General features: G+C 39.7%; 1 protein-coding gene across 5 annotated transcripts in view; it reads right to left on the minus strand.

Moving 5' to 3' along the window:
- Positions 1–12700: 12700 nt before the first annotated feature.
- Positions 12701–24527, minus strand: part of ATP11A (ATPase phospholipid transporting 11A) — a 148988-nt gene continuing 137161 nt past the window's right edge. Inside the window, exons 27-31 of one of the 5 annotated variants that reach the window (XR_010794046.1) lie at positions 24153–24256; positions 22962–23127; positions 20746–20833; positions 19181–19969; positions 18800–18867 (exon numbers count right to left, since the gene is read on the minus strand). Coding sequence is in view for 4 of the 5 variants with exons in the window: in XM_066618991.1 (XP_066475088.1) it covers positions 16463–16720; positions 22962–23127; positions 24153–24256 (528 nt within the window). In the remaining variant the exon portion in view is untranslated. Of the gene's footprint in view, positions 16721–18762; positions 19970–20745; positions 20834–22961; positions 23128–24152; positions 24257–24527 lie in introns of those variants that run through there. The other 4 variants (XM_066618992.1, XM_066618995.1, XM_066618994.1 and 1 more) reach the window with 4 other exon arrangements.

The following is a 24527-nucleotide window of genomic DNA, read 5'->3' on the forward strand; positions in this document are numbered from 1 at the left end:
TTGGAGATAGAAGCAGAGCGCCTCCTCCAGAATCAGAAGAGGTGAGCATCACTTCTGACTGGCTACCCAGCCATTCTGAGGGCCGCCCACTGTGGGGTGGACAGGAGGGTGTCCCTCAGATGCAGTCAGGAACCGCACCAACAGTGGCTGCAGGAGCATAGCCAATATCAGTGTAGTTCCCCACCTATCAGAAAGCTGCTCTCCTCTCCTCCCCTTTAAAGAAAAGGAAAGAGAAGAGGGCAGCCCTCGGATTGGCGTGGTTCCAGACCGCGCAAAAAGACTGGTGGTGAGAGAGCAGGTTGCAGTGCCGCCCCCCCCCAAGCCTGGCGCCCGGGACATTTGCCTCCATTGCCCTCCTGGGTATGCCACTGCTTCAGAAAGAAGCAGAATTCTTCAAAATGGTGTCCATGACTAAAGTTGATTCCCATAACCATTTTGCCCTGAACCAGTCACAAGTGCCATTCTGAAGGTCTCCACTGCCATGTTAGTTTCTGTGAGATTCTGTCCCTGTTGCTGGTAGGTAAGCTACCCTTCCTCTTAACCCCACTGATTTTTTTGGATCAATAGCTCACTATCCATTAAGGTTTTCAGAAACCTAACTCCAGAGGATAACGAGGACTGACTGTATATGTATGTGCATGTGCATATACATACACATTTATATGTAATTTTTAATGTATATTGAGTTATTTCTTGAAATATGATTATATAATGCAATACTTAGAAATAAAATTACAATTAATTCCAAGGTCGAAGCAAATACTGCACATTTGCTGAGGTACATTACTGACAAATACAAGAAAGGCACTTTGCTTGATACTACTCGACAATAAAAAACACATAATACTAGCTGACAGTACAAACACAAAGTATTTTCAGAGCTTCTGAAGCCTCATTTCATATTTATTATACAGAACTGTTTTACCTTAAACATTCAATTGAGTGCATCACAAAACGCAGCAGTAAAACGCTTCCATTAACCTAAGGAGGCATTTAATGATGAACTTCAAAATGTACTCATCAAAGTGGTTAGCTAAAAGCAATGAAAATCAGAATGTTCAAGTCAAGCTGCCTTCCATTTAAATTATTAATTATTAACAGTATTTATATACCGCTTTTCAACTAAAAGTTCACAAAGCAGTTTACAGAGAAAAATCAAATAACTAAATGGCTCCCTGTCCCAAAAGGGCTCACAATCTAAAAAAATCTGTTAGAATATCTTGGATAATGGATATTAGAAGCACTGCTGCTTATTGAATATAGCAAGCCAGTGATATTCATTTCGACCAAATTTTGTGTAGACTTTGATTTTCACAAGGCACTGTATGGTTTTAATTATTTGAACCTGAACTGAGTAGATGGATTAGTAAAACATACCGTGGTTAAACACAGTTCTCAGATATGTTATTTCCTTTCGCATGTTAACGTCTATGTTATTAAAATGACTACTATGTGATGAGCCCAGCTGAATCTGTTCCAAACCAATTAAATGACACCTGCAGGAACGCAGTACTATACATCTATTCAGCATTACAAATTCTAGTAATGTACAGCTGTGAAAAGTTCTTCTGAATAATGTTCACAGGAAAAAAATTCTGAGCTTAATATTTTTAATTGGCTGATCATGTCACCCTCCATCCCCACCAACATAAACTTAGGATTTCCAGAGCATGTGAATATAACAGCTATGTGTGGATTCACACCAATGAGAAGTTGCATTTTTAAACAGTTTGCTCATTATAGGTTGAGCAGCCTAAATGTCTCAGTTTTCTTACAATTTTTTCTACGTCCATGTTATGCTGTCAACAATTCTAAACTGCTCACCCCACCAATCATAAAGCATGTTCTCATTTGTACAAGCTCACCCAAGGTGATTCTTTTATATTTACAAATCAATGAAATATTTACAGTGAAGGTAAGAGAAACATCTTTTCTGCAACTGTCAGCACTTTTTCATACTGTAAACAAGCAGAAAAATACATATTCTTTTTCCAAAACTGCGTAATATTTTTCCAGTAATCTGTACATGCCCACTCCTGCATACTTTCACTACTAAGGATTTGTGAATTGTGTCAACAGGGGAAGCATCAGGTTAATACCCTATTAACTTCATGCTGAGATCCTTTATCTAGACAAGAAATTCCAAAATGAAAATGTCTTCAGACATTTCATTAACCTGCCTAAGGAAATGTTTGCCTTACAAGATTATTGTACACCAGTTTTAAGTCTTGGCACTATATTTATCAGTCAACTCACAGTAGGATTTTTCATAGTATCATGCAAAACACAACTTTCTGTTTATGTTGAACAAGCCAGACAATGAGTTTCATTCTGAGCAGGGAGGTGCAAGCTCACAAGAAAAATAAAAAGCAAATGCAAGGACGTAGATTGGTGATTTGCAAATCTTTTAGCACCGGCATGCACTTTTTAGAATGACAATGTCAGGATCCAAAAGAAACGTAATTAACCTGAAAGTGATGTCATAGCTATCATCAAGCGGAAAATTTTTTAACACTCCCATACAACAAAATAAAATCAAATTAACGAATTTTAAAGTTTACAATAAGTTTAAAAATGTATTTAAAATGAAGAACCACCCTCCTAACCCTGCAAATCAGTTGTTAATCTGTTTAAAAAAAATTCTCCAAACACACCAAAGTCTGCAATCCTATTCACACTTACCTGGGAGTAAGTCCTATTGACGATCACTGTTAAAAGTATATACATAGTAGCCTGTTAAAAGTACAGATCTTTAATATTTCCCCAAATGCAATCACATACCATAGTAGCATTGAAAAATAAAATACACATTGAAATGAATGGGAAACCACCCGAAATTGGCTTGAAACCCAGGGAGCTGGACTAGATGGGCCTATGGCCTGCTCCAGTGAGGCTGTTCTTATGTTCTTAGGGCCCAATCCTATCCAATTTTCCAGCACTGGTGCAGCCGCAATGCAGTCCCAAGGCAAATTTTCCCATACCTTGAGGAAGCCTCTGTGACTGCCTCCCCACCACAGGATACAGTGCATATCCTGTTGGTATGGCTGCACCGGTACTGAAAAGTTGGATAGGATTAGGCCCTTAGTTGGTCCCAATCCACAGTTTGAGAAACACTGAAGTAGACAATTTGGAAGAAATCACGGTCACTTTTCTGGACAGTCTAGGACAAACCTGACCAACTACTAAACCAGCACAAAACCAAAAGTTAATTAGACAACTGCTGGAAGTAAATCTCATCTCTTAAATGACCCCCCCCCCCCAAAAAAAAACAAGAAATAGATACAGATGTTTCAGCTAAACTCTGTGATCTCAAAACATGAAGCTCACTCAGTAAGTTTATTCCACATTTTGCAGAAGCAGGAAATCGGTATGTTGTTTGTAGGTACAAAAGTGAGGGAATTCAGATAGTGAAGGAAACACCTATATGTACTTTGAAAAGTTATTGGCAGAACATCACAAGTTTGTCAGCATTGCCTCCATCCTGCCTTTACAATTCTCTATCCCAGTGGTTCTCACACATTTAGCACCAGGACAGAATGAGAATCTGTTGGGACCCACCGGAAGTGATGTCATGACCAGAAGTGACATCATCAAGCAGGAAAATTTTTAACTATCCTAGGCTGCAATCCTACCCACACTTACCCAGGAGTAAGTTTCCTTTACTATCATTGTTAAAAGAATATACATAGTTGTTTGTTAAAAGTAGAGGTCTATAACATTTCCTCAAATGCAGTCACATATCATGGTAGCATCAAGTCTAATATATTAAAAATAAAATATTGAAATGAATGGGGACCCACCTGAAATTGTCTCATGACCCACCTAGTGGGTCCCAACCCACAGTTTGAGAAACACTGCTCTATCCTAAATGTGCCCCATCATCATCTCTGTGAATAGGAGGAACAGGAACAAATAAGTGGATGTGGGAGGCAAAGGCGTGGAAGGGAAAGAATTGAGTTTCCTAACAACATTATTTTTACATATTCCCTGCTTTATCTCTTTCTTAATGGCTCTATATATTGCATGGATTACAAGCCACTTGGGCGCTTGGAATCATGTCTTTTATATAATTATACTTACTAGCTTATACACTTCAAATGTAAAAAACAAAAAAGGAGCACTCTCTAAATGAAAAGAAATAAAATCTATCTTAAATGATATTGGGAACTTTGGCAGAATAAGGGTCCAATCCTATCCACCCTCAGCACTGGCACTGAGCTCTAGCTCTGGCACTGGGTGTTGCAAACATGCCGTAAAGCATGTCCGCAGCACCTGGGGAGGAGGGGCCTCTGGTGCTGGGCCTGAGCACTTAAAGGAGATGCCGCAGGAGTACCTTGTTGTAAGTCGCACCACCAACTGGTGGTGCAGGTTTTTGGGGAAGTAGGACCATTCTAGGCCAGGGGTGGGTGGAGGAACTGGGCTGGGAGGGGGATGGGACCAGGCCCTGCTGGCAAAAAGCCAGCATATACTCAAGCAGCCCCATTGCAGGACCTGCACCCTTACTTGGGGGAAGGGGATGAACATCCCCCTTCCGTGAGGAGACCTCCAGCAGCCTCTGCAGGATACAGCGGTCACCCTTTTGATGTCGCTGCACCCGAGGGCCCTGCTTGGGAATAGGATTGAGCTTTAAAAGAGAGAGAGAGAGAGAGAGAGAAGGGGCAAATGAGGAATACAAGTCCAACCTTGTTATACCCTTGGATTTTTAATTTGACTCAACACAAATGGCCATTGCAAAGGAGAAGGAATGCACTGCATAAGAAGGAATGTGCTGATCCCTGGAGAAGGGGGGGAAATGCATCCCTTTAAAATCACAGATTAAAAAACCCAAATTTCTTACACTTGTAGAGAGATAGTCATGCAAACGATCATTCCATTTTTCAGCTGAGCCAGGCAAAGGCAGAGAGTCCTTTGCATTTCTAACTGCTGACTACCTTTCTACAACAGTAGGAAAAGCTGTTTTTAAACCACAATTGTAAAGGGGCCCCCTTTTTATTTTTTTAAACTGCTTTTATTTAACGCATTTTATGGTATCAGCAGGCAGTTCCAGAATCAATCCCCTGCAGATGTCGAGGCAAAAGACCTTATTCCATGAGGAGCAAGAAACCTGAAGTGGGTCTTTAAATCTATTTTTCCACTTTTTTTTTAAATCCACTGATTTTTTTTATCCACTAGGGGTTCTGGAATGAGACCCCAATGGATAACAAGGGATGACTTGTAGTTGATTTGCATAACAGCATACATGTATGTGGCACTTTTTCTACATTACAAGGGACTTGTAACATAGATATCAACACAAAGAATAGGTGAAAAATGGAGTCAGGCATACTCAAGAGAAAAAAATGCTATTATTTCAGTTACATAATTGGGTTCAGTTGAGGAACTAAGCATAGGAAACAAATGCAGACTAGCAGTTGTGCCACCACCAGCTGTCCTTAATTGGCTCTTCCACAAGTAATGGACCCTTTACCTGAACTTCAATACTTAAGCCCAGTGGCCCAAAAAGGGGGGAAAAAAGAATTTGCAAACCCAGATTATTTGTATGATCATTCATGGACACTGCTTTCCAGTACTATGTCAACTTTTGTTTCTAGGTTGTTTGATCTTAAAACTAAATTTAAGAATTATCTTACGATAGAATTACTCTGTGAGATTAAATGTAAGATGATACTCAGACAACATGTTCCCAAAATGTAGCATTCAGCAGATTACCATACCGGGAGGTACTGCCAGCACATTCTCGTTATCTTGCACAAGCCGAATGATGTCTGATACCACAATGCGATGGTCCATGTCTTCTTTCCCTTCACTGGGATAGCTGTGTTTTGCAAAACAGTTGCAACTCCCATTTTCCTTACATAGGATAAACCTCCAGTAATCAGACATGAAAATATCTTACGTCGTCTCCTGCAATTCAAAAAAGAAACAGAAGGTTCTTCCCCCATTGAAACCAAGTTATAGTTTATTGCCCTCAGATTTTAGGATAGTTAGATAATCTGCTTCAAACTGCAAGGCGCTTTAAGAACTGCATCATAGGGTGCCTGAGCTGTACCTGTGGTAGTGTTTATTAGTGTCCTGCTACTTCTTAATATACAGGGAAATACATATAAGACTCTTTATACGTATGTGATTCTTTTTGGTTTGTTATGAAAGTATACGTTTTTGTGATAAAATATTTCTTTTTGTTTTACGTTTTCTTTTCTTTTTTGTACTAAAAACATAAAAAACATGGACGACACCCAGGACAAAAAAAACAAGATGAGGATATAAAAATTACCACAGGAAATGCTAAGCTCTTGAGACATATGCATTATATTTCAAGAAACATCAGTACATTCCGTGGCGTGTTCTGAAGCAGGCACATATGGGACTGCATGGGCTCTAAAAACATAAACATTCTATCAGCCTATGTTGCTCACAAAGTCAAAAGTGACAGCTTCAAAACCATAAAGATTATATCAATAAAGTGCTTACAAAGATTAAATTTTGACCAGAGCAGAAGACAGTAAAAAAGTGCTAAATTCCCATATTTACTGTAATTTAGATTAGAAGCCATATTCGGCTAGAATCTTTTCTGCAGGTATACCCTTATCATGGTAATTATCTTTCCACAAGAGCCTTGTAGGAATAGATTACTACTAATACAGACAGGACCCTGTATCTGCAGATCCTGTATGTGTTGTTTCAATTATCTTCGGATCCAAACCCCCCCCCCCCACAAGGCTCTTTAAATTACCTTTGTTGAATTAGAAAAGCTCATGCAGCATGGGTGTTCTTGTTTAAACACCTTGCTTAAACTGCAACTAGCCTGCATGCAACAGAAAGACTAACAGGAAGCACAAGTTCCTGCTTCCTGTTAGTCACCCTCTAGTGTGCAGGCTGATTGCCTCCACATTTAGCAGTTCAATTTAAGCAAGATGGTTTAACCCATCCTGCAAATGCTTCTCCAATACAACAAAGGTGATTGAGGGTCCAGTCCTATCCAACTTTCCAGCACTGGTGCAGCCGACCAATGGTGCATGCACTGCAACGGCAAGGCAGTAATAGAGGCCTCCTCAAGGAAAGGCAACATTTGTTCCTTTACCTCAGGGCTGCATTGCTGCTGCACCAGTACTCGAAATTTAGATAGGACTGGACCCTTAATGGGCAAGGGAGGGGGGGTCACCATCTATATTTATATAGTGTTCCCTGATATTAGCGGAGAGGGAGAAACGCATTCCCCATGGATACTGGGGCATTCATTTGACTGATGAATTAGTTTTGTTTTTTTTAAAATTTCATCCATATTTGTGGGTAAGGCTAATTTTAATTGGAACTACTTTAATGTGTTGTTAGATTTCTGTTTGTAGATTTTAAATTTTTTAGAGTATTGTTTTTAACTGTGAAATTTGGTGTTTATGGTTTTTTTAATAATTGGTAGGAACCGCCCCAAGGGTTTTGTGGAAACATGTAGCAGGACGAAAGCTTAATAAATAAATGACAAACCTATATATGACAAAAATGGGTTTTTTTGCCTGTCCAGCTCTGACTACAGCTGCATGGCCTTACGCACATTTTCATTCATAATTATTCCGTTCTCTTCCCCAACCTTTCATGTTTACTAATTCCCAAGCAGTTGTGAACGGGACTGCAAATGAAGACTGCACACTTCCCTGGGAGAAAGTTCCATTCCACATAGTGGATCTTTACTTTCAAGTAAATATTCATAGGGCAGCAATGGTAGAATTCATTTTGTACACTTTCTGTGCTCATGCAGCACTTTTTGCCTCACTAATTGCACCATACAGCATCTACAATTCTTTGACCCATGTTTACACTTTGAAAGAATAACTTCTCCATGACACTCTCAGAATTATACTAATATCCCAGTTCAATGTCTGGGATATGAAATTCTTACATTTTTCACTGCAGCTAATATATATGTCCCAGAAAAATAATCTAGCCCAATAGTCACACAAAAGTGGTATTAATTTCTATTGGAAAAGCAGTTTCCTTAAGTGCAGCTGAAAACAGGGAAAGCCAATTTACGAAGCCAAATGCATGAAGACGTCTGAAAACATCAGCAAAGGCCAAAAAAGCCATTTCCTGCCCAGCAGGTAAGAGCTAGTTGGCTGAGCTGACTGTATTTCTCAATTTCTAGCCATCTTCCCTCTAATCCCCAAACCCATTTCCCCTTATACATTTATAAATTATGTCTTCTATCTACATTAATAAGATAGAATTGTCTTCCAATCTGATATCAGATTAACAGGCTTGCTACCAACAATGGTAGTATCCCATTTATAGTTGCAATTTTATTTTTGCAAAGAAAAGCTATGGAAGTCCCAATATTTCTGTAACAAAATATGGATAACAAAAAAATACTTTATGTTGTATTTTTGAATGTTGGGGAACTGAACTGACTTTGGAACCATACAGGGATCTCTCTCAGCCATCTAAAATTTTCTGTAATCATATGGAGAACAGTTCCTATCACAACTTCTAAATAACTACTAAAAATGAGCCCTTACAAGGAGTTCAGAGTTTCCCCTGTTGTACCATCACTACTTGTGCAAATTAAAACACTTCAACAGCTGCTACTTTTCTTATTAATGCATTTGTACCACAACATAGTAAATTACACCTGTTCAGTTCTCTTCTACCCAATGCTTAGTAGAACAGGCTGGGACAAAGAAAGAGGACTTCTGCAATGCTGAACTACACAAGCATTGAAACATTCCTTTCCAAAGCTCTGGGGTGCAGAAAAACTCCTAGGATTGATGTTTTATTTAACCCATTTCTGCCCAGCCCACAGGTGTACACACTTGATCCTGTTGCGTATATGCAACGTTGGGTAGAAATGGCTTAAACAAAATAGTACTGTACAGTGGCAGGCCTGAAAGGGGGGAGCGCAGAATACAATCTCATTTTGACTCCGTTTTACAATACTTGAAGCTAGTCACAATGCAGAAGTTAGAAAACCAGATTTGTTCTATTTGTTTTAGAACATCTGGAAAGGACACATCTAAAACATTTATCAAAATTTCATCAATAAATTTTATTTAAATGTGTGCCTGAGACTGCTTATATACTATCAAAAACCTCACCTCACACACACTGGTGTGTAGTTTTTGATACTACAGATCAAACTTATACTCTCAAGATCAAAACTCACACACAGACTGGTGGGTTTGGGGCCCACCCTGCAAAGTTACTTTCGGGAAGCACTCTTCTGGATTCCTAGAGCCCAATGCTGGGAATGCCTCCTCAGAAGTCAATCTCATTCAAGTGTCAGTGGGGCTCACTCCCAGTGTGGACAGGACAGGGACCTCACTCAGGAGCTGAGGAAGTTGAACTCAGTGCAAGTCCTGAGTCAGCATGCATGGAGAGGAGGCAGAAGAGGCCAAGTGCTCCCATGAGAACCAGAGAGGTGAAAAGGGCAGGGGGCGCTATGGGTTCTCCAAAGCGGTGAGTGGGGTTTGGGGAGGGGGGGTCAGAGAAGCCCCCATCCTCTGAGGCGTGCAGGTTCCCAGCAAAACACAAGGTGCGAGCCAGCGGGACCAACTCTCTGTCCCCCCCCCCCCCCGGGGTGACCAACACTCAGGGATGGGAAGAAAGGCGGGAGGAGCCGGGAGTTCCACCTTCTCCTCCACAGCCGCCCAGCCCCGCCGAACACACAAAGCACACGCCTGCCTGGCTGGCTCACCTCCGGGCGCGTACTTGCTCGCCTCCTGCGGGGATCCCCTGGGCAAGCTCGTCCTCGGGCGCCGCCCTGCGGCTGCCTCGGCCAGGGTGAGTCGGGAGAGGAGGAGGGCGGCTGGCGGCAGCACCTTCTGGGCTGGGAGCTGAGCGCCGCCCCCCCCCCCCCGCTAGCCGAGGCGGGCGCGAGGGAGGAGGAGGAGGGTGCGGGGGACAGGCGGAGAGCTCCTTTGTTGCTGGACTCCTCTCAAGCACTTACCTGGGAGTAAGCCCCATTGCCTATAGTGGGACTTGCTTCTGAGTAGACATGGGCTCTAAGGCGGCAATCCTAGCCACACTTTCCTGGGAGTAAGCCCTATTGACTCTTATGGGACTTACTTCTGAGTAGACACACATAGGCGTGGACTGTCGGGCTGCAATCCTGTCCTCACTTTCCTGGGAGTAAGCCCCATTGACTACAGTGGGACTTGCTCTTGAGTAGACATGCCTAGGCGGGGCTCTTGGTCTGCATTTGTCCGGGATTCTTCTCCCCCTCTCCATGCACTTCTGCAGCATCCAGGCTGCTCTGCTTGTCTTCTTGATCCCGGTCTGTTTCTGCAGCACGTGCTGGCCTGGCAAGCCCCGCCCTAACCAACTTCCCAGCACCCATGCAGCCACGTCAGCCCAATCCTGTCCACACTTTCCTGGGAGTAAGCCCTACGACTCTAATGGGACTGACTTCTGAGTAGACATGCTTAGGATTGGTCAGCACCATGTCTTGTGGCTGCAAATTCTGTACATGTGTGTAGAAGAACTTTCTTTGGACTGTCCTGAATCTGCTGCCCTCAATTCAGTGGATGAATTTTAGGGGTTGGAACAATCGCTTTGTCCACACCAGGGATCTCCAGTCTCCAGCACACAGGACAGATCTGGCCACTTGCCTAATCCCTCTCCCACATGAACAGCACTTACCATTCAGCAGGGGAGCCTCCCATTTGTGCCACAGATTACACCTGACCTTTGTGGTCACCAGCCAGTCTGGCGTCTTTTGCCTCAGCTGGCTTTGCGCCCAGATTTCTGGGCATGTGTGGCTGCCCGTGCAAAGGTTAGGGACAACCAAAGAGAGGCTTTCAGGTGGACCGGTAAGCTCCATCTGTGCCTAGAACAGCTTTACCAGCATGCAGCAGTCTCCACTTTGGAAACAGCTGGTCCACACTAGTCATCATTTAATAAACATGTCCCTGCTTAGGTGCTAAGGAAGCTGGCTGGTGAATGGAGAACATGGTTGGGTAGCTTCCAAAGTCAGACTGCACTGGAAAATAAACAGGATGTGTGTGCTTTAAGTTCAGCTTATTTTCCACATCAGTCTGATGTGAGAAGATGCCCATCACTAGTTTTTACTGCCCATGAAAAGATGAACTGTGACAGGGTCAGGCAGACTTAATGCAGGATGGTGTTCCATAATTGTAGTAGCATGATTGAAAAAGAACTTGCTTCCCTTTGATGGATCCTGAAAGGGACCATCTCCATCTTCATTTCTGAAGGCAAGACAAAATGGAATAGGGCCTCAGATGTTGACTAGCTCTAGAGCACACATGTGAGGCAAAGCACTCCTTCAGATATCCTAGTTCAGGACTGACCCACTAATGAGGTGTAGTGAAGTGTCTAGCCCACATAGTGTCCTTCACCAGCAGCTGTCTTGCCTGCTGTTTCCCAGTCGCCACCATGACCATTGCTGCTTCTTTTCCCCAGCTGTTGTGCTCCTACTGCTCTGCCTTTTTGAAATGAATGGTCAGAAAGCTGGGGGGGTGGTGGTGGTGGTAGTGGTGGTGGTAGAAAGTAAGATTCAGGGAGAAGTCACCAGGGCAAGAGGAGTTGGAGAAAGCTGGTAGGTGAGGCACACTTTTGTGTGCTGGCAATGGGAAAACTAGGGGTGACACCTCATTACATAGCCTCAGACAAGGAAAGGCTTGGGCTTGGTCTCAAATACTTTAGGAGGGCTTTAAAGTATAGCACTTTGAATTGGACCCAAGAACAGACTGAAACTGAAGTTGGAACAACATTGAAGTTATGTTTGGTACCATAAATCACAATTAGAAGTCTGCCTGCTGCATTTTGTGCCAATTGACATTTCCAAGCATTTTCACAGTGCAGCCCTGGAGATTCACAGCTTACAATATTAGAACAACAACAGTATGATCTAACAGAGGTTACTCAGTCAAATCAGAGATGTTCCTTCAAGAGTTGATGGCATGAGTTGGTGTCATAGCCTCATCACTTCTGCCCTCCCCTCAGGACCCACAGATCTTAAGTAGTCTTTGAAAACATGAGGGCTGTTGGGTCAGTGCTGGTTCTTTCAAGGGTTGATGGAATGAGTTCCCTGGCACAGGAAGTTTAAAAACTGTTTGAAAATTAAACAATTACATGGTAATAGCTTTTGTTTCTGGGGCAACAGCTTTGTTAAAATCCTGGATTTTTCCATTCCTATGGGTAGCTTCCATTTCCACCCAAGCAGATATTTCAAAATATCTTCTCCAAGGATAACTTGTAAATTTCTCTCCAGACACTGGAGGGCAGTGCTGGCCTTCTTCAGGGTTCAGGGGGAATCACAGCCCCCTCTGCAAGCCTCATGCTGCTGTAAACAGTGGTTATCTCTGATCAGAAGTCACTTCTGGTTTCTGTGTGAAGTGGCAGGTGGGAGTTTTTGATGAGAGATAAGAGTGTTTACAGTGGTGCAAGGCCTGCAGAGGGGGCTGTGAGCTCCCCCTATGTCCCTGTAGAAGGCCAGCACTGCCCTCCAGGTAAGTTTAAAAGCCCCTTGCTCCCAGTGGCACTGCAGCGCCATAAAGGCACTCATTTCTGGGCCACCCTCCTTAAGGGGGAAATGGCCCTTTTCTGGTTCCCCTGATGGGTCGCAACCCACCAGTTTGGGAACCAGTGGTCTAAGCCTTTTTTAAAATCCAACAGACCACAGCACACATTTCATTCACCTGAAGTCCCTTCTGTTTTCTACATCTGAAAACACAAATATAAAATGACCCAGAACAAATAAGTAAATTTTATTTTATTGCAAGCAGATTTCAAACATCTACTGCTTTATACAATCTACAGAAAGTTCCAAAATATGAATATAAAGAATTTATACTGAGATATCTACAGAAATAAAAATTTAAAAACAGCACTGAAAATAAACTTTACATAAATGCACATGGATGTGTGTGTGTTCTTAACATTAGAGTCTGCTTTGATCCAGTTAATGAAGTGTTGCAGAGTAATCTAAACAATGGTTCTGAAGGCTGAATTATCAGATAAGTGCACCTATAACTGTACCATTTAAAAATACATGTCAGTATTTAGTGCTGATATTTTAATGGTTAATGCACTGATAACTATGTCCCACCATTTTTGCCAATTCTATTTTACATTATACAATGAAAGAGTATTGAGGATGGTGCACACATGACAATATTTTTCAGAAATAATGTACATCTTAAATTCTGTATAATTTTGACAAAGTAAAGCTATATAAACTGATGTGTGCAATTGTGTAAGTACAATCATGTATATTTTAATCTCTCATAATACTTTGACAAATTTCCATTAAAGCTTTTTATCATGATTCCATTGGTTCTGAGAACTAGTGCAGTTTTTTTTTCTTTTGATATTTGCATTATAGTGGGACAAGCAGACTGATGCAAGCAAGACAATACATGGTAAGCTTTTTATAGTTAGTACAGTACAAAATAATAATTACTCAAGAATATGAAAATGAAAAGAACTGAATCTTACTACTAACCTCTCTGAAGAATATGTAAGCTTCAATGTAAGTGCATGTATAGCCTTCATGAACATATGGCTGGTGACTACCAGTTCTAGCACATTTATTAAAGCATTTGAGAGATTTTCTTGTTATGGTTCAGTAATTCAGACAAGGCAATTTGAGTAACACAGAACGCAGTTTTTCTGTTCATATAAATGTCTATTGATTTTGCATCTCTGATTAAGATTACCTTGTCTTGTTTTAGTCAATTGATGCAGTTATCTATACATTCCCTGACTAATTTTCCTGATGCAGCAGGATGAACTGTGGATGGAAACAGGTTTCTGAGTGTCAGTGTAGATAAAAGTGGAATTCCACCACCACCACTCTGGGGCTTCCAATGTGCAAGAAAAAAATCTTCCATGTCTACTACAAAGTGCAGTAGAAATGTATTACTGAACAAATGATCAGCTTTGTCATGTCATTTTTCTTCTGATCATTTGTTGCACGGGATGGAGAAGTAAATCAAGATTACAACTCCCCAATGAACGCATCAGTCACTAGTTTCGTAGAGCAAACACACTGCACACCCAAGGATTCCTGTATTGGGGCTAGCCAGTTTAGCTTCTGCTGTACTGTCTTACACTTGCATCTCTATGATAGAATGGGAAAGATTGAACTGTAAACTAATTAAGCCTCTAGTTTTTTCTCATTTACAGGAGAAGCTACCAATTGTTTGATGGAAGCAGAACAGCATCTTTAAATGCAAAACTACTTTTTTTTTCTTTTCCAAAAGCAATACAATTAAACCAAACTTAAAAAAAAGAACATCACAGCTACATTAAATGTTTCTGTCTGTACAGGTCATTCATTTTTTTCAGAGAGCAGCAGAGACACAAGAAGTTTGCAGTAAACCCTTTTGTTAGTAGGCAGAGCAGGAATGCAGCATTTTCAGAACATCAAGCAAGAGTCTTCATATTTAAGGCTGAAGGATGAAAATGAAAACAAAAACAAGCAACCAGTATAATGTTTTATAGGAAAAATTAAAAGAATAGAAGTTGCAGCAGTTGATTGTAAGCAGAAAGTGTATTGCATTAAGAACTATTATTCACAAGCAAAAAAGCAAAGAAAAAATCAGTAGCTTTGGATTAATCTGAGAGCACAACCCTATTTTTAATTTTAACATTCGTCAGAATTTCAATGTTCAATCACAATTCCACTACAAGCTAAATTCTGGAGATCCAAAACTCATAAGTATAAAAAAACCCATCTAAAACATACATTTAAAAAAATTAGAAATGGTGTGTTAACAAATGTATGCATAAAACAGATATATAAATAGCTACAGTATTGAAAAATATTTCAGTGCAAAGGCAATTTTAAGATTTCTAAAAAATACTTTAAAAATAATTTTGTTAACTACACCCAAATAGATTTGTCACTACTACAGATATAAAATCAATACCCATATTAACTTGGTTTTAAAAAATATATTTATATATACGTATATATGTAACCAGTGTTTTATGTAGGGGACATTTTTACCCAACATTCAAGTATAAAATGTCAAATAAATATCTTTAGTATGTTGTTTGCACTATGTGGCCAACACAAACTAAAAAGAGATGACAGTGACGCAATGGTGCTGTGCGTTATAGGGCGTGAAGATGGGGAAGGAAGGGAACTATTGCTAGATGCTTTTTCTCCCTAATCTTTGGTATAATGAAGTTTTCAGAATTTTACTTTCAAAATGCTATGTCTCATCACTACTTGGGAAACCTCCACATTTTTCCATACAGAAATTTTAGACACCCTAAATAAAACACTGGGAAAAAAGAAACAAGACTAGTAAGTGCAAGCTATTGTCATAATCAGCACAAAACAGAACTAGAACCACAGATGGAGCTGAAGTACAAGCTGGCTGTAATGATTCAAAGTGATTGATACAGCTTTTGCATAATCACAGCTTCTGTGTAATCATATGCATTTCCTCCCCAGCCCGAAGTATGGCTGAGTCCACATTCAGAGGGGATGGGGAATGCCATCTAGTGGTTATTAATAAATAGCAGTAGTCACAAACCTGTACCTTCATAACAATCATTTTCTGTTTACTCTTTCTGTTCCTAATGCTCTTTTTTTAAAAAGACAAATTGAACAGTATCTAAAATACAGTATCATCCTGTGAAGTCATTAAGGAACTAGTTACTTCCTTGTCTTGACAGGAAAAAGCTTCGGGTAGCAAAACATTTCCTAATATATCCATACACTCTCCGTTTCAGAGGTAGCAAAATGGTAGAACACTGTTTCTTTTGTTATTTCCAAGTTTCTAAGGACATCTAAGGCTGAATTTTTAAATTCAGTAATTATTTTCAACCCAATGCCTGTAGTAGTCACTACACTAATCCGATAGCCAGCTTGACTTCTTAAGGTCTGTAGAGGCCTAAGTGAAAATGTATTGGTCTACAGGGGAAAAACTATCTTCAATCACATTTAGTCCTACTTGGTGACTTACAATAAAATTGATATTAGAGAGTGTTTCTTGAAAGCAGATTTGCACAGAGGAAACACCAGTTTGTTCTACAGAAAGAGCAAAGAAAGGACAAGGACAAGTCAGAAACAGCACCTGTTAATATGCTCTCAGTGACTTTTCACTGGATCTTTGAGATAATTGCTTGTAGCTGAAATTTTTTAACCGCTGATCCCAGAAGTGGATCATTTACTGAAGCAATACACTTCAAGCATTAAAGGATGAATGATGACAGAGACAATAAACACACAAATGTTTTTGACAGAATGGAGTGAAATTCTAATGCTGTCCATTCTCACAGTGTCAGACTATGTAGGCTTCAACTGTGTAAAACATAAAAACAAAGGACAATACTCCTGGAGGGATTTATACTTGGTGCTCTTGATTCAGTTTGTCAGAATATTACACCAGACAGCAAAAGTCAACAAAATTTCAATCAGTGCTGTTGAACGCTCATCATGTGCAGATGATTTGGGGGAGAATGATAGTTGTAGTTCTTAAAAGCTTGACTTGGTGATCTGTCACAGAGAAGTTTCCAAACCTGAACCCCTGTAGTAATACCCCATGTTGGAATTGCAACGCTTATTGGAGTAGCCAAAGATAGATGGGAGTATTGAATAATCATGGTTTCTCCAATGCGTAAACATTGTTTTTTTAGAATGAGAACTAGACCTTCTTGCTGGGGAATTCTTGCAATCGTTGCTCCTATATCTTGAGCTCTTCAGAGAGGCAAGAGGTGTGAATTCTGAAATATGGTCCCGTCCACGGCTTGATGTATTCTGCCAAGAAAACAAGTAGAAGATGATAAAAGCAGTCATCATGGTAATAACTAAAAGTTTTTAATGTTTTATCTATCAGTTTAAAGAAGCAGTGTAGCCATGGGTACATATAGATTACTAATAGAATGAGTGACTTGTACAAAAAATTTTAATGTTAACATTGTACTCAGCAGGAACAGAATATGTTAATTTTTGAGACACTCTTTATACCTTTTGGATGTCTTTTGATCTTTTTAATATGACATTTAATCTTTTGAGATTCAGATGACCGACATCCTCAACTTTTTCTTCCTCATTTGAAAAGAAAATGCATTATGAGAGAGATTGAGGGCGCAAACCTAACCCCTTATATGTCAGTGCTTTCCATAAGGGCAATGCAGCTCTGAGATAAGGGAACAAACATTCCCTTACTTTGAGGAGGCCTCCGTGAGTGACACCCAACTGCAGGATGGAGCACATGTCCCATTGGCACCACTATGCTAGTGTTGGAAAGCACTGACATAAGGGGTTAGGATTGCACCCTTAGACTTCCCACACTGTTTCAGCCTGAATTAGATAGCAGAGAAGGCTCTAGGCTACATCTCGAGATAGATCTACAGCAGGATAGGTGAGAAAGAGCGGAGTAGATGGTGAGAGTGAGCCTTACTACTTCAGACTGCGGGTGGAAAGGTCCTTTCATAGATGGAAAGGAATGCAGGAATTTGGAATACTCTTTCTGTCTACAGAAAGTATACTACTGATAACTGGGAAGTAACCTAGGAATCTAGATCACTTGCATATTGGGTTCACAATGTTTTATTTCTGCATAAGAAGTGTACGTGCAAATTTGTGCTTCTGCTTCATGTTACTTCTTGTGACTTGCAAAAAGGAGACTTGTGAATATGATAGCTCCACCCACATGCAGTGCGCACTTGTACATCTGACTTTCACATTAATGTGCAAATCAGTCTTAAGAATAGGGTTTTTTGCAGTCTTACAGTCCAAACCACTGTAACTCTGGTTACAGTAATGCAGCTGTGCCAATGTGGCACCCACTGCATTTGTTTCCTTGCCCCAGGATAAGCCCTTGCCAGCCTGATGGGTGTACTTGGACCTGCACAAGCAATAATGCTAGTACAAGTCCATGTGGACCCATGAACAGCTGATCAAGCCATTGCCACCGAAGTCGCCCCCTCCCTGCCCCTACCCCTGTCACAGCTCTGTTCTATCCACCTCCTGCCTTCCTCCCATCCCATATATGATCTTACACTGGTGGTGTCCAGTGCCTGCTGATATGTGGGGCTGGCCACAAACAACTTGTGATGGCAGCGAGCCCATGCACAGCATGTTGCATTTTGCAATAGCTTGAAACACCTAGCACTGCCATAACACTTGTTCTAGCAGCATTAGGCACCACCGATAGGATTGGGGCCTAAGTCTTTGTCTTGCACAGATGCTTTGTGGTTAAGGATGATTAACAAGTTCGTACTTGTTAATCTTGCTTCATCATAATTCTATCCAAGAGTATAGTCAAAATAATAATAAAGCAGGGTCCACGCAATAGATTAGTGATATGTAGAAATTAAACAAAAGTATTTGATGGGAAAATGTGCTCTGAAAGCTAATCAAGCAATTCAATCTGAATGCAAACAAACTGCAGGTCATTTCACACCCATGCCACCACCTCTCATTTGAAAGGCAAACAGCAGAGAACCACTCACTGGTGACTGCTAAGACAGCTAGAAACTAATAGTTCATTAAGACTACAATCATGCACTTAAGTCCCACTAAAATCAATATCACAGCAAAACAAATCATCTTAAAAAAAACTTAACCCTTTTCAGAAAAATCCCATATTTACTTTTGAAGCACACAACAAATGCTATCACAAAACTTACCTGTGCTACAAAAGTATATCGAACACACACCATCATATCAAACCCTAACAATTCTATTTAATTTGGGAAAGCGCAGCAAAATCTCTGGAGGAAAGTTTTCTCTTTGAAAACAACACAGCACACAAATAGAAATTACCAAAATGGTAACACGTGCAATACTGTTACCTATCAATGATCTAATTATGCTTCAGAAGCAGAAAGAGTTCCTTCAAGGAGTGGCCCATCGTTGTTCATCAGTGCATTTAGAGTTGCTTTACGTTTCATACTCTTCTGCAAGGATGAGGAAAAACACTGAGACTATATATATATGTTCATTTCAAGGTATAAGAGAGGAAAGCGTACATGGAAGTATTAGGATGGCTGAAATATGACAAAATGTTAATATGGATGGTAAAACAACTGGCAGGTTTAAAGATTAATTACAAATAAATTGTGTCAGTATGGTTTTATCGTCTTTCAGGCATTAGTTTTCATATCTGCAGTGAAAATTAAGCATGCTGTTAACAACAGTCAAACTACAGAGCTCTGAAACACAGTACTGTGATTTAAAAGAACTAGAGTAACTGGCATTGGCTGCTCTTACATGATATTTCCAAGTAGCAAATGGATTTCTTAGTAATTCTTCTGAAAAAACAGGGTGCATTGTAAGTGGAAGTATAGCTTACAGCATGTCCATGTAAAGGATAAGATAGCAGTCTTACAAAAAAAGCCCAACCTCTTTACTACTTAGAAATAGTCCCAGCTGGCATCATAAATAACTCTGTCATGGGATTCAAATTCTACCACAACACAAAATTGTGACCCCAGGCTTGTATGAACTAACCCCTGCTGTGTGGGGATACAGCACGGGCAGGCTGGCACACGTGCCAGCTTTCCTGACTCCAGAGTAGCTGTGAATGTGCTTTATGGCATGCTCATGACAATCCAAGGCAGGCGCAAGGGAGTTGCGTCAGCCAATTGCCTCCAATTGTCAGTAAGATTGCGCTCTTAGGCTGCAATCCTATAAACATTTTCCTCGGAGTAAGTTCCATTGAACACAATGGGACCTATTTCTGAATAGACATGTATAAGATTGCCCTATTAGCATTAGAAACAGGAAGGAAGAACATTAAGAAGAAATTAAGACACAAAAATACAGATGTACAGTTATAAGAGTAATTTTGTAATGTAGGCATGAGCGGGAAGGTTCCCAAGAGAAAGATTCAGTCAGGCAAATACTCTAGCTTGCATCATAGAATATTCTAAAATTATCAGAAAAAGCAGGATTTGGTGTGTAGTTTACCAAAGGAAACAGATTCCTCCAAAGCTTTTGCAGAATCATTGATTACAATAGCCCAAAGAGAAGCAGTTTGCATGAATACGAATTTTAAACCTTCAGGGAAAAAACAAACAAAAGGAGGCAGACCTTAAACATCAATTTAAAGAAAACTTGCACATTCATGAGAACAATATTCTTGTTTATCACATGAAGAAGTGATAGCTGAACAGTGTAAGAAATGAACAAAATGCAATGAGTTTGAAACAAGTCATACAGTCAATATTCAAAATGGAGAAAGAAAAGCTCAAATATCTAGTGCAAAATATGCTGGTTTCTGGTCCTGGCTTTCTTGGCAAGCCCAACCATAGTTTGCTAGTTCAGATTAAAAAGGCAAATTATGGTTTGCCTCAAAAAAAGAAATGAGGCAGAAAAATGTCGCGCAAGACAGAGACAGTATGTCAGCCTGAATAAGCCGGGTTAGTGCACATAACATCAAACCATTGATTGGTGTTAAAGTTGAATTGCACCATGATGTTAAACTGCTCCTATCAAATCCTTTCGTGGTAAACAATTCATTTAGATGGCTGCAATATAAACACTAAAATGTAGACATCTACAAAAAAAACCATCTATGAAAACAAAAATAACAGATCTCATCATAAAGATACTTGATTGTGCAATTTACATACAAAGAATGAGAAAGGTGATATACCTAATTATGATATACAGACACTATGAAAAAGTGAAGAGGGAAAGTCGACAGAAACGTCTGGGCAAAGTAACATTTTGTTAAGAATACCTAGTATGACAAACAGCTTTGTGAGTGAATGCACTTTCTTAATTCCCCTGAATGAAATGGCCAAGCATGCAGAAAGGCAGAAAAAAGTCACCTTTTCTCCATTAGAAACTTAGACTGCTTGAAGTCTGAGAAAGCATAAAGATGGTAGACTGTTCAACAGAAAGGCACTGATGTTTAGTCTGATTTCCCCAGAAGATTGAAGGAAGAACCCGTGCGAACATCATTTATAAGTTTAAAGCAAGGTGGCAGTTATTTAGGAAAAACAGGTGGAAGACAGGGGCATATTGGGAAAGGGAAGAGAAGAAACACAAGGAAGAAATCTGATTAAATGCTAAAGGCTTTCTAGTGCATATTACAAAGAAATATTAGCAGTGCTGTGCCTAGGAATTGAATCCTACAGTTGCCACTGAAAAATGGGATCACACCATTGGCATTGTGCCACTGAAAAATGCTATCAGACATCTTAGAATCAAAGCATCATTGTCCTTCTTTCGATTTTTTGCTAAAGTCAATAGTGGTCCACACCAAATGCTGAGATTATTACTGATTTTTGTCAGTTTCAATAAGCAATGACTAAATTTTATAGTTAGCTGGTAAAAGGTTAAGGAACAGTTCCACAATGTAAACAGTATTGAGCTATTTCTGTGAACATTTAACACATATTTAATGCCTTGTTTTGAACTCCTGGTTCTTTCTGCAATATGAATATGGCTACCAAAAGAACCCATTCAATTATTACCCTGAATTACCGCAATGAGATTTACCCATTAGAGAAAATTTTTCTCCTTTTATGTACTAATAATTGAGAACCTCTCCAAAGAGCAAGCAGCAACTGAGGAATAATAATTTAATACTGATTGGTAATACTTTTTGACTATTCAAAAAGTAGGTTCATGTTCTACATAATATTACTTGGATAAATCATGATTTCCACTGAGCAACTGTGGCATAGAGAAGCAGCAAATGTGTCTCCAGGGTCCCAGAGCCACTTTGGGAAGAGGGCATCTTGCCTGCACCTGGTAAAGAGGAGAGTGAGGAGGCAACGGTGCACTGAGGAGCAGTGGAATTGCTCCAAGCTTCAACTGCCCTGTTTTGGACCTTAACTGGAGGTTAGACAAATGATAAGTTGCACCAGATGTCTAAAACTAATTTGGCAGTTCTATTTTCAACAACACACATATTTGAAGTTTAGAATATCTTATCTATTATTATATTATTATTATTATCACACAGTATTTATATACCACTTTTCCACAAAAACAGTTCACAAAGTTCACAAAGTGGTTTACAGGCAACTCAAATTATATACAGGTCATAGATTTGTTCTATCAAGAGGAAATTAAAAATAGATTAATTAAACCAGATTTAATGCAGTGGATAAAGTCGGGTTAACTCAATTATGATGTGGTTATATGTAAATGCGGTGTTTTAATACCCATATCAGTTGAAGTGATAAACCAGGGTGACAATCTTTTTGGAAACAGAGTTCTATGATCATGCAGTAGGAGAAATTCTAGTATCATGCACACATTTTATCACACAAACTTTACTACACATTTTTATTTTCTATAAAATAAGATGTAACAAAAATTAAAAGGTTTGTAAGTATTTGAAGTTACTTTTTCCTCTTCCCATTCGTCTCTTTTTTGTATGCTTATTAGTTATTAGATTACGTCACTATTTGTTTTGACATGTAAATTGCCTTAAGTGTATTGGTAGAGGGATATGGAAATGGAGGAAATAAAAAAAAATACCTAGCAGAATTGTCATTGGGTAAGGGAGTTGAAGTAATCAGTGCTTATTTGAATACAATACATAGCTCTTTGTATATTCAAGTTTAAGACAACATTTTTGTGTCTCTGCCATCACTAAAAAAGGGAGACTATTTCTAGGGACCCAAAAATATTAATAAATGCCAGGCATGCTGTTTCGCTCAGCATAACTTGCAAGAGCTGCTGGAATCACAGTTATATTTCTTCCAGCTACTGAAATTATGGGATGTTGAAAGCCACATCCATTACTGATTCATACTTTAATGCTGTCCATTCAAGCAATTACACTATCCCCACATACAATGTAGGGGCAGCCATAATTGTCTGAATGGACAGAAAATGTATTGTGTGAACCAGCCTCAAGAAGTCTAATAGAACTAGTTTATAATACATAACATTAGGATGCAATTCCAAGCACTTCCTAGGATTTGTAAGCAGATATGACTAGCATTGGGTTGTAATTATTCTAAGAGTTTGGACTTGGAATGTATTGTTATAAACATATGCAGCAAATGTAAAGCTATGGTATTTTTACCTGGGTTCTTTCTGTTGCTGTGGGCCATAACTGCCTGCATAAAACTTTCTTCAGTACATCTGGAAGAAGGCTCACAGTTATGAGCATAATAATACCCAGCCATGCAGGGCCGCTAGACAGCATTTGCATGAACACGTAGTACATCCTCTGGTAATTGAGAAAAGGCCTAGATGGGAGAAGAAAAACAGAATGTAATCTGGATAGAAAAAGCAAATACTGTTTGTTATTTCAACTTGCAAATGATTCAAAGCATTTATGGAAATGCTGATTCTATGCCAACTGTGAACTGACATCATTCATACAGGCAAGAGCACAGGATAAAGCAAACTGGGCATCTCATATGTATGTCCACCTGAAGTATGACATGAAACAACCTGTTCTACATAATTGAACTTTACTAGTGGACATCATCCCAATTAATTTCAGACTACTGAACTTCTCAACTTCTTTAGCTTTAAGTTCAAGTTCAGGTGTATTAACATTCGTGCTGGCATAGACCCAACTAGGCCAAAGCTGAGAGAACCATGTTGTGACCTTAGGTATAGCTTTCATTCTATAGAACATATTTTAAACATGTGAATGTCACTTTTTACTCTACAGCTTCAGAGCAGCTCACAATTTAAGTTAAAATAAAGTCACAAATCACAGTAAACCCATAATAATAAATAAAATACAAGATAGAATCAAGGTCACCACATATAATAATAATAGCAGACCAAACACAACTAAGTCAGTAATAAAGGTGCACAAAAACAAGCAACTTATTAATAAGAGCAACTCTTAATAGGCCCAAATACTAATCAACCTTCCCACACTGGCAAAGTTGTACGAATACATCCTGCAGTAGGGATGCAGTCACAGAGGCCTTCTCAAGGTTAAGGAATGTTTGTTCCCTTACCTTGGAGCTGCATTGCCCTTACCTCGGTGCTGGAAAGTTGGTTAGCATTACACTCTAAAGGAAACAAGAGAAGGGACAGCATACACCTCCTGCAGAAAGAGCATGGGGCCACCATGGATAATGTCCTGTCACGTATGATTACCAGGTATTGGCACATGAAGCATTCTCCTGATTATCTTAACAGGCTGGTACAATCCATAGGAGCACATGACATGACAACATATGATTGCTTTTGTGATTCTGGCATATATATGATGGTATATATATGATGATTCACAGAAGTGGTTTCTTACCAGATTATCCCTCCCCAGAGAAGGGAAAAGACAATGTAGAAGAGTAGTGATCCCCATATCACAAAGTGATTGATCCATGTCCAGTAATGTGTATCCAGTGCAAGCTATATGGAAAAATATTTAAATCAACATCTCAGAATAAGTGAATATGTGAAGTGTCTTTGTGTGACTTTCACACAGACATTTAACACATGGGTATCACAATTTTTCTTAACATGTGGTACTTAGCAACAAAATTAAAAACATGAAAACCAAAATGTTTATGCTGTCATTTCTAGAAGAAGTGCAATAGTCAACTACCGAAAATTATCACTAAACTCCAGTTATTTATGTAGCATGTAGCTTACTGCATGACTCTTGTAATATTCCTTCCAA

The sequence above is a fragment of the Tiliqua scincoides genome, chromosome 3, assembly GCF_035046505.1.
Source record: "Tiliqua scincoides isolate rTilSci1 chromosome 3, rTilSci1.hap2, whole genome shotgun sequence".
Lineage (NCBI taxonomy): Eukaryota > Metazoa > Chordata > Lepidosauria > Squamata > Scincidae > Tiliqua > Tiliqua scincoides.